Source organism: Nuphar pumila, chromosome 10, assembly GCF_984573655.1.
Source record: "Nuphar pumila chromosome 10, dmNupPumi1.hap1.1, whole genome shotgun sequence".
In the NCBI taxonomy this organism is placed as follows: domain Eukaryota; kingdom Viridiplantae; phylum Streptophyta; class Magnoliopsida; order Nymphaeales; family Nymphaeaceae; genus Nuphar; species Nuphar pumila.
This window is the reverse complement of record NC_143258.1, coordinates 90,029,983-90,054,219: the sequence shown is the minus strand read 5'-3', so window position 1 is coordinate 90,054,219 and position 24,237 is coordinate 90,029,983. Positions and strand designations below refer to the sequence as shown.

At 36.5% G+C, this 24,237-nt stretch overlaps 1 protein-coding gene across 2 annotated transcripts in view; it reads left to right on the top strand.

The window, feature by feature from the left end:
- The window catches only part of LOC149827291 (ARM repeat superfamily protein), a 34,016-nt gene extending 10,753 nt beyond the window's left edge, over positions 1 to 23,263 (top strand). The window contains exons 4-9 of one of the 2 annotated variants that reach the window (XM_090019258.1): positions 10,314 to 10,960; positions 11,205 to 11,301; positions 11,388 to 11,441; positions 11,598 to 11,719; positions 13,307 to 13,497; positions 23,087 to 23,263. In XM_090019258.1, the coding sequence (XP_089875384.1) occupies positions 10,314 to 10,960; positions 11,205 to 11,301; positions 11,388 to 11,441; positions 11,598 to 11,719; positions 13,307 to 13,497; positions 23,087 to 23,151 (1,176 nt within the window). In that variant the 3' untranslated portion in view covers positions 23,152 to 23,263. Of the gene's footprint in view, positions 1 to 10,313; positions 10,961 to 11,204; positions 11,302 to 11,387; positions 11,442 to 11,597; positions 11,720 to 13,306; positions 13,498 to 22,051; positions 22,772 to 23,086 lie in introns of those variants that run through there. The other variant, XM_090019257.1, reaches the window with a different exon arrangement.
- Positions 23,264 to 24,237: the final 974 nt, after the last annotated feature.

The window sequence follows — 24,237 nt, the reverse complement described above, 5'->3', positions numbered from 1 at the left end:
ATAGTAGTCGTTTTATTGAAAAGCTTGCTTCAAGTAGTCTTATTCCCAAGTCAAGTCTAAGTTCAAATGTCAATGATAAAAAATGTTCTAGTTGTCTTCAATGTAAGAGTCATGTTCTTCCATTTTATTCTATTAATAAAAGAGCTTCAAGACCATTTGAAATCATTTGTTCTGATGTTTGGGGTCCGGCTCCAGTTCCCTCTATGTTTGGCACCAGATATTATCTCATTTTTGTTGATAGCTATTCTCGGTATACATAGATGTTCTTTATGAAATGTAAATCTGAAACATTCAAGTTATTTCAGAACTTTCATTCCTTTGTTCATAATCAATTCTCTGATAATATCCTTTGTTTTCAATGTGACGAAAATGGTGAATTCTCTTCAAATGACTATTAATTTTCTTTAGACAAATGGAATACGTAGGCATATGTCTTGCCCTTATACACCTCAACAGAATGGGATTGCTGAACGAAAGCATTGCCATATTGTCGAGAGTGCAATGAGCATGTTTCATGATAGCAACCTTCCAGTTACCTTTTGGGAATAGGCTTTTCATTCAGCTGCTCATATCATAAACCGATTGCCCATGAATATCTTGGAAAACAAATCACCCTATCTTTCTTTACATGGTGTTCATCCTAATTATCATGATTTGCGAGTATTCGGGTGTGTATGCTATGTTCATGTTGACAGTTTAATGCGCCACAAGTTTCAAGATAAGGCCTTGAAGTGCAGATTTGTGGGGTATGCTGATGATATTGAAGGGTACAGATGCTATGATCCCCTAAGCAAGCGTATCAAAATATCCAGGAATGTTGTATTTGATGAATTGAATTTTGACCACAATGTTAACAACCTTCCTGAAATTGAAGTTTATCACCCATGGTTGAACTCTAATCTCTTTTCCAGTGTTAATGATGTTTGTCCTTCAGAATGTAATCAAAGAGATGAGGGAAACATGCTTGATGCCGTACAAAGGACTCAGGAAAGTATCCTTTCAGATCCACTCTTGCCCCCCGTAAGGTATAAAGGCATTGTTTACTCTCGACGTGAGAAGGGGGCTCTCTCCAATTCTGATCAAGTGATGAATTGTTCTTCTGTTTTTGTTCCATCCTTTGTTCCAAGACGATCCACTCGACCCCGACATCCTATTGATAGATGGGTAACTTATGAGAATTTCACTATGGATTTTCAACTCTCCTTAACCTCTTTAGGTAAAGAAGAACAACCCACAACATTTCATCAAACAACAAATTCTAAGCGATGGATTGAAGCTATGAGTGAAGAAATGGAGGCTCTTCATGAATGTGGCACTTGGGAGATTGTTCCCAGACCAAATAATCGAAATGTGGTTGGGTCCAAGTGGGTGTATAAAATAAAATATAAGTCAGACGGTACTATTGAGCGATATAAGGCTAGACTGGTTGCCAAGGGATTCACCCAGGAGCAAGGACAAGACTATAATGAGACCTTCAGTCCGGTTGTGAAAATGGGTACTATTCGAATCATATTATCATTGACTATTGAGCATTAGTGGATTATCAGTCAGCTGGACGTAAAAAATGCATTCCTACATGGAACTCTGAAGGAGGAAGTGTACATGGAGCAACCCACCGGGTATGCAGAAGGGAACTCCAAAGAATATGTGTGTCGATTAAAGAAAGCTATATATGGTTTGAAGCAAGCCTCTCGATCTTGGTTTGACAGTTTTTCTCTTGAAATAGAGAAATATGGTTTTAGTCGATCTCTTCTTGATCATTCTCTTTTCATATTCAAATGTAAAGACACAGTTACCTTGTTATTGATATATGTTGATGACATAATCATTACAGGTAAGTCTAATGAAGATATTGAGCAGGTCAAAGAACTCCTGAATCACAGGTTCAAGATGAAGGACCTTGGTTAACTGCGATATTTTCTTGGAGTAGAAGTTGACAGAACTATTAAAGGCATGACACTTACCCAACATAAGTATACTATTGATATTCTCAGTAAGGCAGATATGAAAGATTGCAAGCCTCTAAGCACACCCAGTGTACTTCATCAAAAACTTAGTTCCTAAGATGAAGATTTATATGAGGATCCTACAGGACATCGCAGGATAGTAGGGATGATTCAATATCTCACTTTTATTCGCCCTGATATTGTCTATTCAGTCAATCAGGTATCTCAGTTCATGCATGAACCGCGCATGGGACATATGGAAGCTGTTAAACGCATTCTCCGATATTTGAAGGGAACTATTGGGGATGGTCTTTTGTACAGGAAGAATATGAATGAACATCACATGCATGAACTTCTTGTTTACACAGATGCAGACTGGGTAGGAGATCCAGGTGAACGTAGGTCAGTCTCAGTATATTGTGTTTTCATTGGCCTAAATCTTGTCTCTTGGAGCAGTAGGAAACAAAGGGTTATTGCGAGGTCGAGTATCGAAGCTTAATATAGATCTATGTCACATGGGTACGGGTGCGGGTGCGACACGGGTGTGGCCCAATTTCAAAAATTTTGGACACGAGGACTCAGCTGTATATATATATGTATATATATTTTTAAAAATATATATAATAATAATAAGTCGGCTATAGCCCATTAGGGGACACGGCTAAGATCATGCGTCTTGATGTTGATAACATTCCAAGTTAGTACCAAATATCATTCTATCACCAATAGAACTTTTAGTTTAGCTCTTTCATTTTGTTTTCAGGATGCTTATATTTTAGTGCTAGTTAGTCGGCTATAGCAAGCAACATAGGCCTTTAAAACAAAAAATTGTATAGAGAGCAGGGCACTAATGGCTTACATATACTAATGAGAACATACTGGCTATGAGAGATCTAGTTTCTGACTTTATAATTGTGTTTCTTGTTGTATCGTTCTTCTTTTCCTCATTATCATGTTTTGTTGCTATAAAAACCATTGCCACAAATATCGCTCTCAATAATTTCTTGTTGTATACGTTAAGACTGTGCAATGCAGTCTGTGACTGTGCACAGTCTGTAACTGTGTAATGCAGTGACTGTGCAGTTGCAGTTGCACAGTTTGTGACTGTGCAACTGCATTGCACAATCTGGTTATATATTTTTTTAATATATATATATATATATATAATATTTTTTTTTATTTTTTGCCCTAAAAATAGACATTTTTGGACTCAGTCAACATTGACCGAGTCCAAAACAAAGACGGACTTGGCCTCGACTCGTTGACCGAGTCCGGGTTGTGTCCAAAGCCGCACCCGTGTCGGGGTGTGTCAACTCAGGTGCAGCATCTCCCTAGCCGAGTCCGTGTGACATAGATATAGATCAATGGCAGCTGCTACAACTGAGGTAACATGGATCAGACATCTGTTGACAGAAGTAGGCGAATCAATATCTAAATGTATTCTCTTATGTGACAATCAAAGTGCCATCAACATGTCATTTAATCCTATCTATCACAGTTGTGCCAAGCATATTGAAATTGATCAACATTTTGTGAGACAAAAAGTCGAAGAGAAGGAAATTGAACCATATTTTGTTTAGATTGTTGATCAAGTTGCTGACTTGTTTACCAAAGGACTTATCAAGGACAAATTTTGGATGTTGAAAGGCAAGTTGTTCATGGTTCAAAACCATGTACAACTTGAGGGAGGATGAAAAGAAGTCTCCATTCACGACTGGGTTTGGATCCTATCCAAACCCAATTCAAGTTTACTTAATTACATATTTAAGCATATGTTCATTAATGGCATATTGTAAATTTTTCTTGTTGTGTAATGGGTATTTTCGTACCCCAGTAATTGTAACATCTTATACTTAATGAATAGCCAATACCGCAGCCTCCTGTTGAGGATTCTGCAGCTCTCACGTATTCTCCACTCACCTTGTGCTCAGTCTTGTGTATGAGAGAAGGAACCCACGATTTTTATCACCAGCCGCATCATAGGATCCTGCACCGCATGCACGTCGTCACCTCGTGCTCCACGACACAAGGCGCTACAGCGTGTGCCGCATCACTTAACGCACAACTGTAGTGCACAAGACCTTGCACACCACAACTTACCGCACATGCTATAGCGCGTGATGCCCTACAGAAGGGCGCAACACTTATGTGCACAACATAGCGTGCGCAACAGACGCACAAGGCTCACGCACACTCTGCCGCCTGAGGCAAGGCCACAAGGCCCCTGTTAGCGACAGGCTCACCTGAGCCTCTTTGGACCCGTACTCTAGGAGTTTTGCACGTGCGTTTTGAGATATCTTTTGTACATTTGACTTTATATTGTGTGGGTTGTGTTTGAGCCTAACTGTGCTCAGAGGAGCTACGCATATCTGCGATTGCACACCCCTGAAGAGGAGCCTTGTAACTAGCCAAAGGCTAGCTGAAACTCCCTTCCAAGCCTTGTATTTTGTTTCTTTGTGTGTACGAGGCCAACCTTGTAAGGCTGAACCTTCTCCCTAGTGTTCCACATGCGCCAAGGACACAAGCACGCATTAGGGGAGTCCTCCGAAAATTTGGCCTAGTGTTGGTGTTATATATATATATATATACTATTCTGTGTATTTATACCAAAATACCTGGTAGGGGTATTTTGGTCATTTCATATGTATTATATTTTTTAGGATCTTATTTTTCTTCTTTTTTATTTTTTCCTTTTTTTTGTTTTTATTTTTTTCTTTTCTTTTGGGACCATTGGGGGTCCCACTTAGTGGGACGTTGGGGCTCCCCAATGGTCATATTTATGATCGTTGGGGCTCCCCAACGTTCACTAAGGGGAGCCCCAATGGCCCCTCTTTATGCTTCCTCTATTGTATAAATAGAGGTCTCCCCCTCTCATTTGTAAGAAGTTCTCTCCTCTATTTCTTCTTGAATAATATTCTTTTCCCTTTCGGCTTTCGTTCCATTGTGGGAGTTTTTTGTGATTTGCACATCAAGTGCTTGTGTTATTTGGTTCATTATTGAACCTTTTCTTATTTTCGCACATCTCATTACATGGTATCAGAGCAAGGTTGAGTTGTTGTCTTGGAGGTATTTTTCTAAGTTTCTTTCCACTTCTACCTCTCTTTGTCATCATGGAGTACGACACAAGAGTTGAACTCTCTTTCAAGCTCAATGGATCAAATTATTTGATGTAGATGTCGGGCATGGAGAATCACCTTCACGGCAAAAAGCTATAGGGCTTCGTGATGGGGACGTCTCTTGAGCCAACATTGAAGCTAACCAAGATGGAAGGTGGTGTCGAAAAGGCTCTTGATGGAGAAGATCACATTAAGGCTATAAATGATCATTAATCTAAGGTAGAAGATTGGGAGAGTAATCACGACAAAATTTTGGCATGGTTCATGAACAATGTTGACATAAAAAATTGTGTCAACATTGCCAAGTTTAGAAGAGCCAATGAAGCTTGGTTCTTTCTTAAGGAAATGTATACCCAAAAAGATTTAGCTAGACAATTTTTTTGTCAAGAAAAAATTCGATCTACTAAACAAAGGGATATGAGTGTTCGGGATTACTTTAGTACTCTATCTCTTCTTTGGGATGAGCTTGCTCTTCTTGAGCCCAAATGGGTGGCTCTGGAAGATGTTGAGTTAAGAAGAGAACAAGTTGAGAAAGAACATTTATTTCAATTTCTCCACGGTCTTAGGCCGAAATTTGAATAAGTAAAGGCATCCCTTCTTCATAAAAGCAAGGCCGTACCTATTGAAGATGCCCTTGCCGAAGTATGTCAAGAGGAAACTCATCTTGACATGACTTATAAAAATGATAAAATTTTGGCCGTTACTAGACCGGGATCCAATGTTAAGCCTTATAGGCCTCTTCATTTCGCTAAAAATAATGGCTTTAGAAAGGGTGTTATTTATCACTATTGTAATGAACCGGGTCACATCAAACCGGTGTGTCCTAAGCTCAAAGAGAAAGTGGCCGTGGTTGGTGAGAATGTTCAAAGTGAAGTCAATAACAATGGAGGAGACATTAAAGACACCCTAAATCAAATTTCGGAGGCACTCCAACATCTTCTTAAAAATTCCTCTACTTCGGGTGCCACTATTTCAACCTCTTCATCTCCTTCAGGGATGTGGATTTTAGACTCCGGTGCTTCTTTTCACATGACATCTCATAAACACATCCTTTTTAATGTGCATTCCATCTTCATAACATCTTATGTTTCAACGGCCGACGAGACTTATTTAAAAATTGAAAATATTGGAACACTTGATTTAAAACACCCTCAAAATTTTTCCATTCCAAAAGTAAGGTTAGTTCCAAAAATCAATTTAAACTTATTTTCGGTCTCTCAAATTACCGATCTTGGATGCCAAGTCTCCTTCTCACCTAACGATTGCTCCGTGCAGGATCTCCAGTCAGGGAAGCTGATTGGGCAGGAGGGGCGATGTATTTTATGGATTTTTTGTCACTTCCCTCCAAGTCTTTGTAATTTTGTAAATTACAAAAGTATAGATGTGTGGCACAAGAGACTTGGCCATCCGATTTTTTCAAAGATGTCACTCTTCTCTTTTTTGGGAAAATCTTGTAATGAAAAAGTTATGTCTTGTAAAGATTGCATCTTTAGTAAATTGAAAGCCACTCCTTTTCCTTAAAGAAGCTTTATCTCTGTTCGACCATTTGAATTAGTTCATTCCGATGTTTGGGGTCCTTCTCCTGTTATGTCTAAGGGAAGTTTCTTATATTATGTAATCTTTGTGGATGATTTTACTAGATATACATGGATTTTCTTCCTAAGTAGAAAATTCGATGTGTTTTTCACCTTTAAAGATTTTCATGCAATGATCAAAAATCAATTTCTAAGTACTTTATCTATTTTAAGATCAGACTCTGGAGGTGAGTATATGTCAAACGAATTTCAAACTTATTTAAGACAAAATGAAATTTGTCACCAAAGATCTTGTCTTAACACACCGCAACAAAATGGTCTTGCAGAAAGAAAACATAGGCACATTATGGAAACAACTAGAACTCTTCTAATTTCAAAAAATATTCCAAAGTCTTTCTGGGCCGAAGGCGCTTTAACTTCAACATATCTTATTAATAGAATTCCTTCGTCATCTCTAAAAAATGTCTCTCCTTTCGAAAAGCTTTATAACATGTCTCCAAATTTCAAAGGGTTAAGAGTTTTTTGTTGTAAATGTTATGTACTTACACACAAAAATGACAAGCTTTCTCCAAAAGCTATTGAATATGTTTTCTTAGGATATGGTGAAAAACAAAAAGAATATCGATGCTTTGATCTAACAAATAATAAACTTTATATCTCTAAAAATGTTACTTTCCTAGAAGAAGAAGATGGTTTTGCAAATCTTGAGCAAAAAGAAAACAATAACTATGCATTTTTGTTTGATTTACTGCCTCGATGAGTTGAATAAAATTCAATTGAAAATATTGAATCTCTTAATCAAATTGAAAATCAAAATGATCAAGTCTCTGACAATGAAAGAAATGAATATCATGAAAGTGTAGATGAACATATGACAAACAATACTCAAGTTTATACTAGAAGTAAAAACTCTCATCCATGTGCTTTTGATAAATTCTCTCAAAATATGTCTTTAGATGAATCATCTTAAAGAAGGTCAAATCGTATTTCTAAAGCACCAAATAGGTTTGTGTCTTATGAGTCTTTTTCGCCACATTTTATAACCTGTTTATTAGCCATTCACTTCTTTTATGAACCATCTCACTATAATGATGCTAAACAATGTACACATTGGAATGAAGCAATGAAACATGAACTAAATGCTTTTATGAAATCCCAAACTTGGGAACTTGTAGATCTTCCTTAGGGAAAGAAACCCATAGGATGTAGATGGGTTTTCAAGGTAAAAACGAAGAGTGATGGATCGTTAGAAAGATATAAAGCTAGATTGATAGCTAAAGGGTATGCTCAAGAGTATGTGGTAGATTATAATGCGACATTCGCCCCAGTTGCTCGAATGACAAGTGTACGAACTCTTATTGCGATTGCTTCTATCAAAAAATGACATTTATCAACTTGATGTTAAGAATGCCTTTTTGAATGGAGATCTTAGTGAAGAGGTTTATACGGATCCTCCTCCTGGTATGAGTTTAAATGGAAAGGTTTTGAAACTAAATAAAGATTTGTATGGTCTTAAACAAGCCCCTAAGGCTTGGTATGACAGGTTTAGTAATGTATTGATTAATTTGGGTTTTGTTGTTATACTGACACTGCTCTCTTTGTTAAGAAAACAGGTGATTCTATTGTAATTCTACTTCTTTATGTTGATGATATGATCATCACTGGAAGTAATAAAGATGGAGTAGACATCATTAAATCTATGTTAAAGAAAACTTTTGATATGTCTGACCTGGGTTTTCTAAGGTATTTTCTAGGTATTGAGGTGACCTATTCACAACGAGGATATATTCTATCTCAAATGAAGCTGACAGCAGATATTTGTGCCAAGTCAGGGATTTCAGATGATAAGAAAGTAGAGACTTCTGAAGTTATAAATGCCAAACTAAGGCTTGAATATGGTGTTCTACTTGATGATCCCACTCCTTATCGTCAATTAATTGAATCACTTATTTATCTATCACCCAACCAAATATCACACATGTAGTTCATTCAGTAAGCCAGTTTCAGCATGCTTCTACGATAGTTCATATAGCAGCTGTCATGAGAATTGTACGATATATCAAGAATATCATCTCAAAAGGGCTTTTCTTATCCTCTTCTTCTTCTTTTGATTTAACTGCTTATACTGATGCAAATTGGGGAGGTAATCCCAATGATTGTATCTCAACCACTGTTTTTTGCATTTTCTTAGGTGATTTGCTTATTTCATGGAGGTGCAAGAAGCAACAAAAGGTATCCTTATTATCAACATAAGCTAAATATCGTGCCATGACGTCTACAATTATGAAAATTGTTTGGCTTAGAAGTCTCCTTTGTGATATGGGGATTGTCATTTCAACTCCTTTCAAGATGTGTTGTAACAACAAAAGTGCGATCTACATTGCAATTAATCATACATTCCATGAGTGATTGTCACTATGTTCGAGTTGAATACCTCAGAGGAACTATTACATTGCCTTATGTTACATCAGAATATCAGCTAGCTGGCTTCTTCACCAAAGCTCTTCCAACTCCTTGTTTTGTGTTTCTTCTTAGTAAACTTTTGGTCTTTTTCCGTAAAGTTTGAGGCGGAGTGTTAATATATATATATATATATATATACTTACACACGTGTGTGTGTGTGTGTGTATATATATATATATATATATATATATATATATATATATATATATATATATATATATATATATATATACTATTTTGTGTATTTATACCAAAATACCCGATAGGGGTATTTTGGTCATTTCATATGTATTTTATTTTTTAGGATCTTATTTTTCTTCTTTTTTATTTTTTTCTTTTCTTTTGGGACCATTGGGGATCCCACTTAGTGGGACGTTGGGGTCCCCAACGGTCATATTTATGACCGTTGGGGCTCCCCAACGTTCACTAAGGGGAGCCCCAATGGCCCCCCTTTATGCTTCCTCTCTTGTATAAATGGGGGTCTCCCCCTCTCTCATTTGTAAGGAGTTCTCTCCTCTATTTCTTCTTGAATAATATTCTTTTGCCTTTCGGCTTTCGTTCCATTGTGGGTTTTTTTTGTGATTTGCACATCAAGTGCTTGTGTTATTTGGTTCATTATTGAACCTTTTCTTATTTCCGCACATCTCATTACATTGGTGCACAAGACTTGTGCCGAGCAAGAGGAGGAGTGCACCCAAGCCGCCATTGTCCTTCCTACCCAGCCAAGTGGGGTCCTACCACATGCATGTGTGTTGTGTCGATGTCTCTGCATTAGATGGATACTAGCAAGACACCAATCTATATTGCTCCTAAAGATTTTCAAAATTTCAAGTTGGTGCCTTTCCCTTGGTTGGCATCACCTAGGCTACTACAAACTTATGAAAAATGCACTCTTTGCCAGCAATTTTCTGTGTGTGTGCGAGGCACATGATTTTTTGGATGTGGCTGGAGTCTCTCTCTCTCTCTCTCTCACACACACACACACACAATATATATATATATATATATATGTGTGTGTGTGTGTGTGTGTGTGTGTGTGTGTGTGTGTTTGGTGGTTTTTATTTTGACAACCAGTAGTTATCTTGTTAAAGTGAACCTTTGTGCTTCACTTTTCCATGTGATGGATGTGTTAGTTTGCCTAGAATGTATCTGACTGATGTGCTCATCTGTACTGTTTTCCTTGTTGTAATGATTAAGAATAACTAGTTAATATATGAGTTTATTGATACCCCATATGTGGACTTTGTGTGCAGGCAGAGATCTTAAAAAGTAGTGAAGGATCAAAAGTAGTTAAGAAAGAAGCAAGAAATATTCTATTGGAACTAGCAAAAGATGAGTACTACAAAATTCTTATTGTTGAGGCTGGTCTTGTCTTAGTACCCATAATTGGTGCTGCAACATATAAACCCCTTCAACCTCTTGCTCGTTCATGGCCTTCTTTGCCTGATGGGACTGAATTTGAACGCCGTTCATCTATTCCTTCAAGGTTTGGTGCTTCTGAACTACTTCTTGGACTGAATATTCAAGATGAGGATGCCAGATTGGAGGAAGCAAAGAAGAATGCAATAGTTGGAAGGACAAAACAACAGTTTCTTGCACGTGTTGGAGCCATAGAAACTGAAGAGGGAGTTTTACCTAACTCGCAACCTTTCATAAACCAGCAATCTACACTTTTACCATGGATAGATGGTGTTGCTCGCTTAGTTTTAATACTAGGCCTTGAAGATATGTCGGCCCTTGAAAGGGCTGCAGTGTCCATTGCTGATGCTTGTATCAACGAGCATATGCGGATTTCAGTCAAGGAAGCAGGAGCATTGAAGAACCTAGTCCGCTTGCTAGAATACGATGTTGAAGCTGTAAGACTGGCTGCTGCTCATGCTCTGGAGAAACTATCAATCAGGTGGAATTTATTTTAAAACTTCAAGCCTTTACAGGTGCTACACTAAAATATGGTCATTGTGTGTGATTTATTCTTGGTGCTTTAAAATTCTTATTATGTGCTGCATGTAAGTTGGAGACTTATAGATGATTTCGGATGTGACAATTCAAAGATGCATCTAATTTTATTTATTTGATGTATTTCTTACTTTTATTGAGTGTTTTAAATTGTTATAGATATTGTTCTTTCTTTGCTTATGTTGCAGCAATGTAGTCTGCCAAGCAATTTCATCACAAGGTGCTATGGATACGATTGTTGACATTCTCAAGAAAAATGATGCATCTGAAAGTTTGCTTGAAAAGGTCCCTTCATTCTGCAGTTTACTGATTTGTGTTTAGTTATTAATACTTAGCTCTACTTTTACTGATAAGAAACTTTTGCAATGTAGATCCTGAATATAGTTGCTCGGCTTTTTGATCCTGTTAAAGAAATGAAAATTATGGTAAGTTAATTGGAAAGTTTTGGTTCCTGATTTCAGCTCTTTGTTTCTTAGGTACATTATTTCATCTAATAAATACAATAGTCCTGTTGGGCTAGGCTTTTAAAGAATCACCCCGGGTCTTTATGATTGACATTGGAATTTGTCACTTTTTTCCAGTTTCAAGGTGGATCTTCTCATGAACTAGGGAAAGTATTAAACGGTGTAAGCAGACATTCTGGAGGCATTTCTGGTTCACGAGGGAAACTGGATAAAGCATCTTTGTCAAAGGAAGCTTTTAGGTCTATTACATTCCTTAATCTGAATGCTGTTCTTGGTGTTTCACTTTGTTTAATTTTTTGTTTTTGTTGGTTTCTCTGACATCATCAATTTGAAAATTTTGTTGCCAAGACTGTCCTTTCTTAGGTAATTTTGATGGTGTAAGTTCATCAGGGCAGATCAACTTTTATAAGATTTTGTACACTTGTCAAAGGATTGAGCAGTTCTTCTGTTTGAGGAACATGATTACATTTAATGTAATTATTACTATATATGTTCAGCAACTGGCCTTTGATCTAGAGTGATGTGATCGTAATGCCTCCAGATGTAGTACTTTCTGATGCAAGATGCAGTGTTTTATCTGCTTTTATTTAGGAAGGACTTTGCAGTGGTGAAACTTTTGTGTTTGCATTTATGGAAGATTCATCAATAAGCAACCTCATCGATTTGGCATCATAAATCATCATACTCCACTGCTTTATTTCAGTATTGTAAGGTATGTGGATGTAAATGATAGCAGTACAGGCACTCCCTCAGAATAAATGAAGTCTTCAAGAAATTTTTTTGATAAATATTATAAAATTTCTGAATTTTCCTTGTCTGCCTTAATAAGGAGCTTAAAATATTATGATCCCAGAATTTAATACTTATCTCAAATAAGATGGGGACCAATGAATGTTGAAGGAATACTGGCTCATGAACATGGTAATGAATTACTAATACAGTGAGAGTTATGGATATGGTGTTTACCAAGATGTCACCCATAGTAGAGTCTTTGATTAGCTTTTACAAGGGAAGGGATTCATCTTTTTACATGTCTTGTTTATTAGTGGTTATTACTGGTGATGCAGTAACCAAGATGGTTATTTCATAAGTTTGTGTCTTTGCAAGTAAAACCAAATCCGAAACTATGGAGGACCATGTGAAACCCTCAAGGTAGTGAAATCACCCATTCTGACGAAATTTCTTGAATATCATCCTCGATCTGATGGGAACAAGTTGAGAAACTATGCATGATCCTACAAAGGAAGAGTTGCATGGAGAGCAAGTTCTTCTGTAGTGCCTTGAGTTACAAATGATCTTCCTTGGTAGCACTGTTTTGAGCATGGAAATTGTGTGTTCAACCTCACAAACCAGTTAGTGATTTGCAAAAGGCATATTTATTTTGCCATTTTTGGTATTGATTTTAAATGCTTTAATTTAACCTAATGCTGTATAGCAATTAATAATACACATGGGAATGGGTTTGTGGGATTCAAGTTCTAAAAGGTTCCTTGGGTTTCATGTGATTTCCCTTTAAAGGATGTTGGCAATGTGTTCAACTTCACAAATGCAGTTAGCGTTATTTGCTAGAGGCCCATCTTGTCACTTTTTCTTATCATTGTTCAAGATATTATTTTTTTTGGAAAAATGGAATGAGTGTTGGATACATTAATTAATCAATATAAGACCTCATAAATCAATATTTTGATATGTCAAGCATTTGTAAATATTTGTCTATGAAAATGTAACAAAAGATGTGTTCATGATCCGTAACTAAGATGACTTGAAAGTATATAATAAGACTACTCCGTGATGCTGATTTTTGTTCATTTATTTTGTTTCTTAAGGGAAAAGGTGTTAGAATCTGGTGTTATTCCTAATCTCATTGAGATTCTAAAGAGACCCAATCCTAATTTGCAACAAAAAGCAGCTGTTATTCTTGAGAGCCTAGCAGGTGATGAACCATATACCAGTGCAATAGTTGCAGCAGATGTTCAATCAGGACTAAATGCAGTTTTCCTTCAAAGATGGACAGATGGTATGCAAGATGTTAACTTTCAATGTCCATTTTACTTTGAGAGCTGAAAATTTTGCCCTTTTCTCTTTCCCATGTTGATCCACACATATTTATTCTTCTTTTTTCAATTTCTAAAATACCACCGCAAGGCATTTTCGTGCATGATAATAAACTCTTAGCTCATATTTCTAGTTTTTAACTTCTTTTCGATAAGGGACATATTTTAAAATTGAGTTCTAAAAAGAAATCTCATTTTGTTCTGAAAGAAAAAGAAATACAAAGAAAGGTTGTTTCATGCAATCCTGTATCCATTCCAATATGAGTGCATGCTCAGTCATTTTACATTAATTATAAAACTGTAATTATGTTATTACTACATGTGCTTAATAACTGGCTCTCAGTTAATCTATCGACAGAATATCATGTATATAGTTATTTTCCTTATTGTGTTATATCAACCTAAAGTACAAGTATTGTAATTTTCTTCAAGTGTCTATGGAGACCTGAGATTTTTTATTTGTGAAAAAATCATCCTGGTAATATACTGAATAAATCTAAAGTACTTCATGAAAGAACATTGCCTTAAACTGAGTAATCTTATCCAAATGGGACAGAACCATTTAACCAGCACACTGTAATGAAACAAGGTATAATGAAACAATAGTGAAACAAACACAATGCCAACAAAGGGCTTTAATAAACTCACTTAAGGTTGATTACTAATGGACCAAATACAATCTCAAAAGAGATAAAAATATTAAACAGCACAAGAGGCATACAAGCCTTTAAGATGGGAAAAAACTCTAGAGAAAACCCTCAAATGCTTCTAAGAGCATTGAGGAATAACAAGGGAGCCTCACTCCAGCACATGGGAGGCAGTCCCTTTGGACTGCCTTCCAACAGTCATTATTATGACTGTTGTGCCCAACAATCATATTTCGACTGTTGTGCCCAACAGTCATAATATGGCTGTTGGGCAGGTTATTTATTACAATGCTAAATTACATTTTAGTCCCTAGTGGACTGTACTATATAATAAAAGATAGAAATACCCTTATCAGGTATTTGAATACAATTTTATTTTTAACACTCTTTAAACTTATGGAAAAATAAAAAAAAGTTTGCTAAGAACATACAAAAATTGAGGCAGTGGAAGAGCTTTGGTGAAGAAGTTTGCAATCTGAAATTCAGACTGGATATATGGCAATGTAATAGTTCCCTTCAAATATTCTTCGCAAACATAGTGACAATCCATCTCAATGTGTTTTGTTCACTCATGAAATGTGTGATTGCTGGCTATATAGATGACATTTTTATTATCGCAACATAGCTTTGAAGGTTCTGAGACATCAACACCCATATCGGAAAGTAGTGTTCTCATCCACACAACTACTCAGCTTCTGTAGAGGATAAAGACACTTTCTGTTGTTTTTTGCATCGCCAAGAAATGAGAGAATCACCTAAAAACACACAAAAGCTAGTAGTTGAGTGACGGTTATTGGGATCTCCTCCCTAGTTAGAATCAGTATAAGAAATAAGACTTAAGGATAAGGAAGATGATAAGAATAATCATTTAGATATAGTTTTCTTGATGTATCAAACTATTCTTAATACTGCACTCATGTGGACGATTGTGGACGCATGTTGAAATTGACTTGCAGAATATACATCATGCGCAATATCTGGCCTTGTAATGGACAGGTACATCAACGATCCAATAAGTTGTGGATAAGGGGTTGGATAATCTAATAATACTTCATCTTCAACTTGCATTTTCACATTTATTACTTCAGGAGTATCAGCATATTTTGTGTCAGTGATTCCTGAACGCTTAACAATATCAGTTGCAAACTTGATTTGAGATAAAATGTATCTTCTTGGTGAGTAGGCTACTTCAATTCCTAAAAAGTATCTAAAAAAACCAAGATCAGTTATATCAAAAGATTTTCTAAGCAAAATTTTAATATCTTCAATTTCCTTTTGATCATTCCTTGTGATGATCATATCATCAACATACAAAAGAAGAATGATCAATGAAGTACATGTAGATCTCATAAAAAGAGTAGTGTCAGTGTAACAATATTTAAATCCAAGTTTTAATATCGTACCACTGAACCGATCATACCATGCTTTAGGGGCTTGTTTAAGCCCGTATAGGGCTTTTTGAAGACGAAGAACCATGCATTTTCAATAGATAGACCAGGGGAAGGATCCATGTATACTTCTTCATTTAAGTTTCCATTCAAGAATGCATTTTTAACATCTAACTGATATATCGGTCATTTTCGAATGGATGCTATAGCAACTAGAGTTCTAACTGTTGTCATACGAGCTACTGGGGCAAAGGTCTCTTCATAATCTATACCATATTCTTGAGAATATCCTTTTGCAACAAGTCTTGCTTTATATCTCTCAAGAGACCCGTCACTTTTTGTTTTAATTTTAAACACCCATCTACACTCTATTGTCTTCTTTCCGATAGGAAGAGGTTGAATTTCCCAAGTGTGAGCTTTATGTAATGCATCTAATTCTATTTTCATGGCTTCAACCCATTCGTTTATATTTTTGGCCTCGTTATAGTTAGAAGGTTCATGATAGGAATGAATGGCTAGAAGACATGCCCTGTAGTTTGGTAAGAAGGATTCGTATGAGACAAACCTACTTGGAGACCTGTGTTCGTTCTGACCTTCTAACACTAGTTTCTTCAATATTTGTTAGTTGATTATATCTGTCAAGGGCACATGGATGCTCCCCAATATTTCGTCTAGAGTATTGAAGAAGATCTTGAGATGGTTCGCTACTTGAGTCATTAATAGACTCGAAGGTTTCAATATCATTACTAATACCTTTATTGGGTAACAAATCAAATAAGAAAGCATACTCAGATTCTTCCTTAGGAACTTCAAAATCAAATCCATTGTAATTTTCTAGAAAGGTAACATTTCTAGAAACATAGAGTTTATCATTTGTTTTATCATAACATCGATATCCTTTTTTATTATCAGCATAACCAAGAAAGACACATTTTATGGCTTTAGGAGAGAGTTTGCTATATTTTTCAAGAAGCACGAAGCATTTACTGCCAAATACCCTTAGCCTTTTTAAATCAGGAGAAATTTTAAAGAGTTTTTCAATAGGAGACTTGTTTTCCAAAGTTTGAGAAGGCATTCTATTTATTAGATAGACTGCGGTTAGGGCAGCTTCAACCCAAAATTGCTTTGGAATTTCTTTTGAAATACGTAGGGTTCTAGTAGTTTCAATGATGTGGCGATGTTTTCTTTCAGAAATCTCATTTTGTTGAGGTGTCCTAGGGCATGATTTTTGATGCACAATTCCATGATTTTTTAGATATAATTGAAATTCATTTGAAAGAAACTCTCCCCCAGAGTCAGGGCAGAAGACTTTAATATTTGTTTTAAATTGATTTTTAACTAGATTATGAAAGTTTTTAAAACATAAAAAAACTTCGGATTTGAGTTTTAGAAAGTAAATCCAAGTATGTCTACTAAAATCATCTATAAATGTAACATAGTACGAATAACCACCTTTTGACATAACAGGAGCGGAACCCCATACATTCGAATGCACTAATTCAAAAATTTTACATGTCATAGAGGTTCTAGACCTAAAAGGTATCATTTGCATTTTTTCAAGTATACAATCTTCACATACAAAATTTTTATCTTTACAAAAGTTTTCCAAAAATGAAAAAAGAGATAATTTGGATATACTTGGGTGTCCTAATCTTTTATGCCAAAGATCTATATTAATGTCTTTGACATGATTACAAAACGAGTATTTTGGTAAACACAGGAAATCCATGTAGTAAAGGTCTCATCGTCTATGGCCTTGCCCAATCAGCTTCTCTGACTTGTGATCCTGCACCCAACATGCTGTAGATGAGAAGAATATTTTACAACCATACTCAGCAATTTAAGAGACCGAAAAAAGATTTAAATCCAGTTTGGAAATGACTCACTTTTGGAACAAAGATTTTTTTTGAAATATCATCAAGGTTTCTTAAGCTTTTGACTTTTAAAGAGGTACCATCGGCAGTTGACACACATGAAAAATATGAGTTAGTGCAATCGGATAATAGAGACTCATTATGAGTCATGTAGAAAGAAGCACCCGAGTCTAGAATCCATAAGGTCTTACCTGGAGGAGACAAGAAAGAGATGACAACCCCGAATGTAGAAGGTGTAGCCTTGAGAAGTTGTGAGACGACTTTTGTTATTTGAGCAAGATTTAATTCATTGAAGTTGTCCCATTTTCTTGATCTTGAGGTTCTTCACTTAAAGCGACCACCTTTTTAAATTTGGGGCATTCCGGTCTTATATGTCCGGGTTCCTTACAATGATGACAAATAATTTTACCTTTGTATCCTCCTACATTGTGTCATTCCCCATTGAACTTCTTTTCAAAGTGAGGTGGTTTATATGTTTTCACAAAATTTTCGGGTCTTGCCATGGCAAGAACCTCATCATTAGACTTGTGCATTCCAAGTCTTGTCTCTTCTTGACAAATTTGAGCAAGGGTCTCACTTATAGAAGAAGAAGTCCTATGAAGTAAGGAAGATCTTACTTGCTCAAATTTTGGTCGAAGACCGTAAAGAAAGGAGAAAAGATTTTCTCTTTTGATTTGAGTTCTTCTCATATCAATAGCCGAACCTTCCCATTTTGGTTCCAACATGGCTAATTCATCCCAAATAGGGTATAAAATATCGTAAAAATCTCTTACACTTTTATCTCCTTATTTTGAATTACGTACATTGTCTTGGAGATAATAAAGTTTAGCCATATCCTTTTGGATAAAGGTACTTCTTAGAAAACTCCATGCATCACATGTCTTCTTGAATTTGATGATATTGGCGGCGATCTTGAACTCCATGGTATTCATAAACCATGAGAGTATTTGTGCATTGCTTGCCTTCCAATCTTTCAATTTATTTTGGTATTCTTCCAAAGCTTTTTCTTTTTCTTCTTCGGACAAGGCTTTGAGTTGATCTCCTTCTCTTCTAGTCAATTTGAGTTGTGGTTCACTAGTAGAACCATTAACAAAACCCCACAATTTTTTTCTTTTGATATGATTCTCCATAACCGTCGTCCACATCAAGTAGTTGTTTTCATTGAGTTTGTAGGTGATGACGATGGCAGACTCTCTTTCTCCCATAATGAATACTTGAGTTTAGAATAGAGGAGATAGAGAATGATCAATGATCGAATAACACTTCCTTCATGAGATTCTCCTTCTTTCAAGAGCCTAGCTTTGATACCATGTAATGAAACAAGTATAATGAAACAATAGTGAAACAAACACAATGCCAACAAAGGGATTTAATAAACTCACTTAAGGTTGGTCACTAATGGACCAAATATAATCTCAAAAGAGATAAAAATATCAAACAGCACAAGAGGCATACAAGCCTCTAAGTTGAGAAAACTCTCTCGAGAAAACCCTCAAATGCTTCTAAGAGCATTGAGGAATAACAAGGGAGTGAGGCTCCAGCACATAGGAGGCAGTCCAGCTCTTTGGACTTCCTTCCAACAGTCATTATTATGACTCTTGTGCCTAACATTCATAATATGGCTGTTGGGCAAGTTATTTATTACAATGCTAAATTACATTTCAATCCCTGGTGGACTGTACTATATGATAAAAGACAGAAATACCTTTATCGAGTATTTAAATACAATTTTATTTTTAACACACTTCTATTAATTCCTGTAGATATAGATAATTTGGAGCATCTTGAACCTAGTTACTTGTTTTTGTAGATGAGGCTTGAAGCCTGCTTGCTTGCACATACATGTAGACCTATTTATTTAGAAATAATTTTTTTTTTGCACATAGATGTATACCTATCGAGGCTTGAAAATGCTTGGGAGAGAAAGGTTTAGAATGGTTGACAAATCTTTTTAACTTGATTTGGCGAACAAATAAGATGCCTAATGAGTAGAGGAAGAGTACTTTGGTGCCTTTATATAAGAATAAGGGTGATATACAAGATTGCACAAACTATCGTGGTATAAAACTCATGAGTCATACTATGAAACTTTGGGAGAGGGTGATTGAGTCTAGGTTGAGGAAGGTTGTCATGATATCGGAGAATCAATTTGGTTTTATGCCTGGAAGATCAACTATGGAAGCTATAGATCTTCTTAGACAACTTATTGAAAGATGTAGAGAGAGGAACAAAGATTTGCATATGGTTTTTATTGATTTAGAGAAGGCATACGATAGAGTACCTAGGGACGTTCTCTGGTGGACAATGATGAAGAAAGGTGTTTCTCTCAAGTACATTAGTATAATTAAAGATATGTATGAAGGAGTAGTAACCAATGTCCGCATTTGTGGAGGGGTGACAACCAATTTTCCGATAATGGTTGGGTTACATCAAGGATCTGCTTTAAGCCCTTTCCTATTTGCGATAGTGATGGATGAGCTTACAAGATCAATTCAAGAAAATGTACCGTGGTGTATGTTGTTTGCTGATGATATTGTTTTGATTGATGAGTCTAGAGCTGAGGTTAATGCTAAGTTAGAATTATAGAGACAGACATTGGAAGCTAGAGGTTTTAAGTTGAGTAAGAGTAAGACTGAATATATGGAATGTCGGTTTAGTAAGCAACGAAGTAGTGATGGGAGTGTAGTGAAGCTTGGTGAGCAAGAAATACTGGTGAATGATTATTTCAAATATTTGGGATCCATCATTCAAAAGTATGGAGAAATTGATGGAGATGTAAATCATAGGATAAAGGTTGGGTGGATGAAATGGAAAAGTGCAACTGGAGTGCTGTGCGATCGTAGAATGCCATTGCGGTTGAAGGGAAAGTTTTATAGGACGACTATTAAACCCGCTTTACTATATGGTACGGAATGTTGGGCTGCCAAGAGACATCATATTCAAAAAATGAGTGTAGCTGAGATGCAGATGCTTAGATGGATGTGTGGAAATACAATAAAAGATAAGATTCGGAACGAGGAGATACGTAAAAAGGTAGGTGTTGCACCCATTGAAAATAAGATGCGAGAGAATCGTTTACGGTGGTTTGGAGATATTCGGCGAAGGCCTAATGATGCTCCAGTTAAAAGGTTGGAGAAATGGGAAAATATATTAGTTAAAAGAGGTCGGGGTAGGCCTAGGAAGACTTGGATGGAGATGATAGGAAAGGATATGAATGCTTTGAACCTCACCGAGGACATGGCATTGGATAGAAATGATTGGAGGAAAAGGATTCATGTGGAAGACCCAAAATGAATTTCTTTTTTGGTTCATATCGCTGACCCCAATTGTTTTGGGATGAAGGCGTAGTAGTTGTTGTTGTTGCTGTACAGATTTTGTGAAAATATTTCCACCTAAATTTGTACAGATGTGAGATCCTTTCATAGTTGTCTGACATCATTAATTATTTTTGGAAGAATATGACCCAAAAGGAAAAATGGACCTGGAAACTCCAGTTCTTTATAGAAATTTGCTTCAGATACATTGTACCAACTGCATACCTCTTTGACGTGATCTTGGGTACAGTACAGCCTTAGCTTCAGAGCTGGTAATTTGCAAACGCTAGTTTATCTGCAAGAAAGGAACAAAACACAGAAAAGCATAACAAAATCTAGACTGAAAGATTGTCATAATAAGAAACAGTTGTCTGTTATTAGATTTTGGAGACAAGTTTGGAAACAAATTCTGAACAGAGAAAAAGGAAAACTATCAAAAAAGAAAATTGGGAGGATGGCTTTCTCTAGAACAACTCTTGTCGGAATTTATCAGGACAAAATATCTGTCTATTGGTGATGGTTGGCACCTTGAATTGAAACCCAATTTCAAGAAGTGATCATGCATCATGTCTTGCACATTCAATGAAAGGAAACAGTGGAAACTAATCATTATTTTTAGATAAATTATGACATCTACCGGCAGGACTAACCACATTCATTACGGAGAACACGGATCCCAATTTTTTCATGTCTGATTTTTGAATGGTCTAATAAAACTCATTTAACAATAAAGTGTTCTGATTGAAAGCTGAAACCATCAATCTCTTGATGGTTTATGAAGGAATTAGTTTGAATCTGGCGGTCAGGCTGCTTCTGGTTCATAAAGATCCTTAGTTTGCATTTAAATCATTCCAAAACTGCGCAGAATGTTTTTTCTTGGGATAATGAAGCCGGGGTTAAGCAGTGCCCTACCAGTACAAAAAAGAAAGAAGAAACAACTTAAGACCAATTTGATATTATGCCGTATGTTGAAAAAAATGAGTAGGAAACATGCATGTTCGTTACTGGTGATACAGTTGGGTTCATTGAAGTTAAGACCAAGTTGGAATACCAGATGATGATTCTCAACATGCACACCTGCTTGTTGGTAAATGAATGAGAGAAATGTACCCACACCTAGAATCTACAGAAATATGATTATGGAATATTTCATCTGTTGCAATTTTACTTTTCCTGTTATATTTGTCCTTATGGTCTCAGGTACTTTTTCTGTTCAAAGTAGTTTATACAGTCATTTAGTTTTACATCCTTATTTGTCTAATTCCTCTTGCCTCGTTTCTCCATCTTTCATCAGTCTGTGACTCACCAGAACCAAATTCAGCAGTAATAGAAGAATCTGGGCTTACAATAAGTGCCGCCTCCCGATTATTATCTAAACTACTTTCCTTCGACCAGTGTCAAAATGCCATTGAGACTGTTTACTTCATACGCATACTGCGTGGAATACTCAAATCTGATATCCCTCTTCACACTAAAGACTGGGTTGCAGCATGCCTCGTGAAACTTGAATCATTAACTGGGAGGAACGTGGATCTGAAGAACCCCATTAACAAAGAGGTAATTCTTCATGGTACTATTCCAAGACTGGTTGAAGAGATTGAGAGCTCAGTGTCTGCAGCAGTGAGAGAGGAGGCAGTTTTGGAACTTAATCAGATCATATCTGAAGGGGTAATTGAATATGCTAGAGAGGTAGCTGCTAGGGGAGGTATTTTCCCGCTGGTCAAGGCAATTGATGAGGGGGGAGAAATAACCCGAGAAGCTGGACTAGCCATCCTGTACAACCTGAGCATGGATAGTGAGAATCATGTTGCCATAGTTGCTGCTGGTGCGATTCCCATACTAAGGAGGTTAGTTCTCTCAGAAGGCCCACAGTGGATGCGAGCTCTTCACTTACTTCGGACCTTGCCTACATAATCTGTTTCACTGACGATTATTGGATCTGTAAAATCAATCATGATTCATAAAAATTATATGAAAATAAAGACCGTAAGAGAATCAAATTTTGATTTATTGTTATGCTATATTTCAAGCATGATGATCTACTCCTTTAGAGTGTGTTTATTTCCTTATTTAGTACTAATTGCATGTTCATTTTTCTCCAGTGTTATCTGTAAATTGTATTCCAAAAAATTCAAAGCACCAATATATACATGCAACTAAAGTCTGAACAACTTCAAGAAAAATAAATACAAAATCTTGAAGTTCTGATTGAAGAAATAAAAGTTTCTGTGAACTCTCAAAGGACTGTCCCCAACCGTCATATTAAGTCCACCTACATTTCTGCATGATCTTGTTCTGAATCATTGTTTGGTACGCATCTTACTGACAGTATTACAATATTACAAGCTTGAACTATGCATCATGGCGATGGATACGAGAGAGGTTCTACATTGAATTCCACTTTTGTGACTTTCTATCACGCGCGTGGTAAATTTGGTTTTTTTTACTTCTGAGTTTGAAAATATTGTACAAAGTAATGTTGAAAGATTCCAGGATTTTTTTTGAAATACGTTTATGAATTTAAGGTGCTTATGATCAAAGTTATGGTTTGTGTGAGTTGGTCAGCGTTCTTGAACAGAGCCAGATATTTCAAAACGGGTGCATGACTTGTGGAACAGTTGTGTCTTTTCTCATTAGGGATATTTTTGCTTGCTATTAAGGATAGGCCAAGGGTTTGATCCAAAGTGAGAATTATATGATGAATTCCTATAGATTAGTAATACTTAAGAGTGTGTCTTTACCTTGGATCTCGGATCTGAGGTGATCTAAGATCCTAGGATCTCTAATACGCAAATCTCAGTCAGGACCTCTCCCTTTGCCCAAATTGGGCCACAGATCCATGTATTTAGGCGGCTTTTCAGGATCTCAGAACTGAGAATATAAGAAGATCCTTTGCAAAACCGGGGATGGTGCAGGCCTGACACCGGACCAGGCCCTCAGATTAGAACCAAGGTAATTACACTCACTCTTAAGGCATGTTTGAATACCTCGGACCTAAATTCAGAGGATCTGAGCAGGTGTGGGGCACACTGATTCGTCATGGGTTCCACATCAACGTCCGAGGACATTCAAATGGTCGATTTTATTTCAGGTATTTAAAATCCCTGATATAAGGTGAATGGACCTTGGATCTGACGATAACGAGGGATCCTCGGAGCTCTCATCCGATGATCTCCAGATCTGAATCCAAGTGAAATATGGGTACAATTGTTCAATCTTGATTTAGTGCGACTTGTGTATGCTTGAGCTTTACTTGAAACATGAACATCAGCTCAGTTGAACTAATCTCAAGACAACATGAGCCAGATAAACATTTACAAATGGAAGTGCAGGATCATTTGAACCAAATTGTAGGATCATTTGAATTAAAAAAAGAGATTTACAGCATGTCCAATTACAGCGGATTGGTAGTTGGAATTCACAGCTCAAATTTTTTTGTTAAGCCTAAGTATTATAATATTGTGTATGATTCATTTTCAG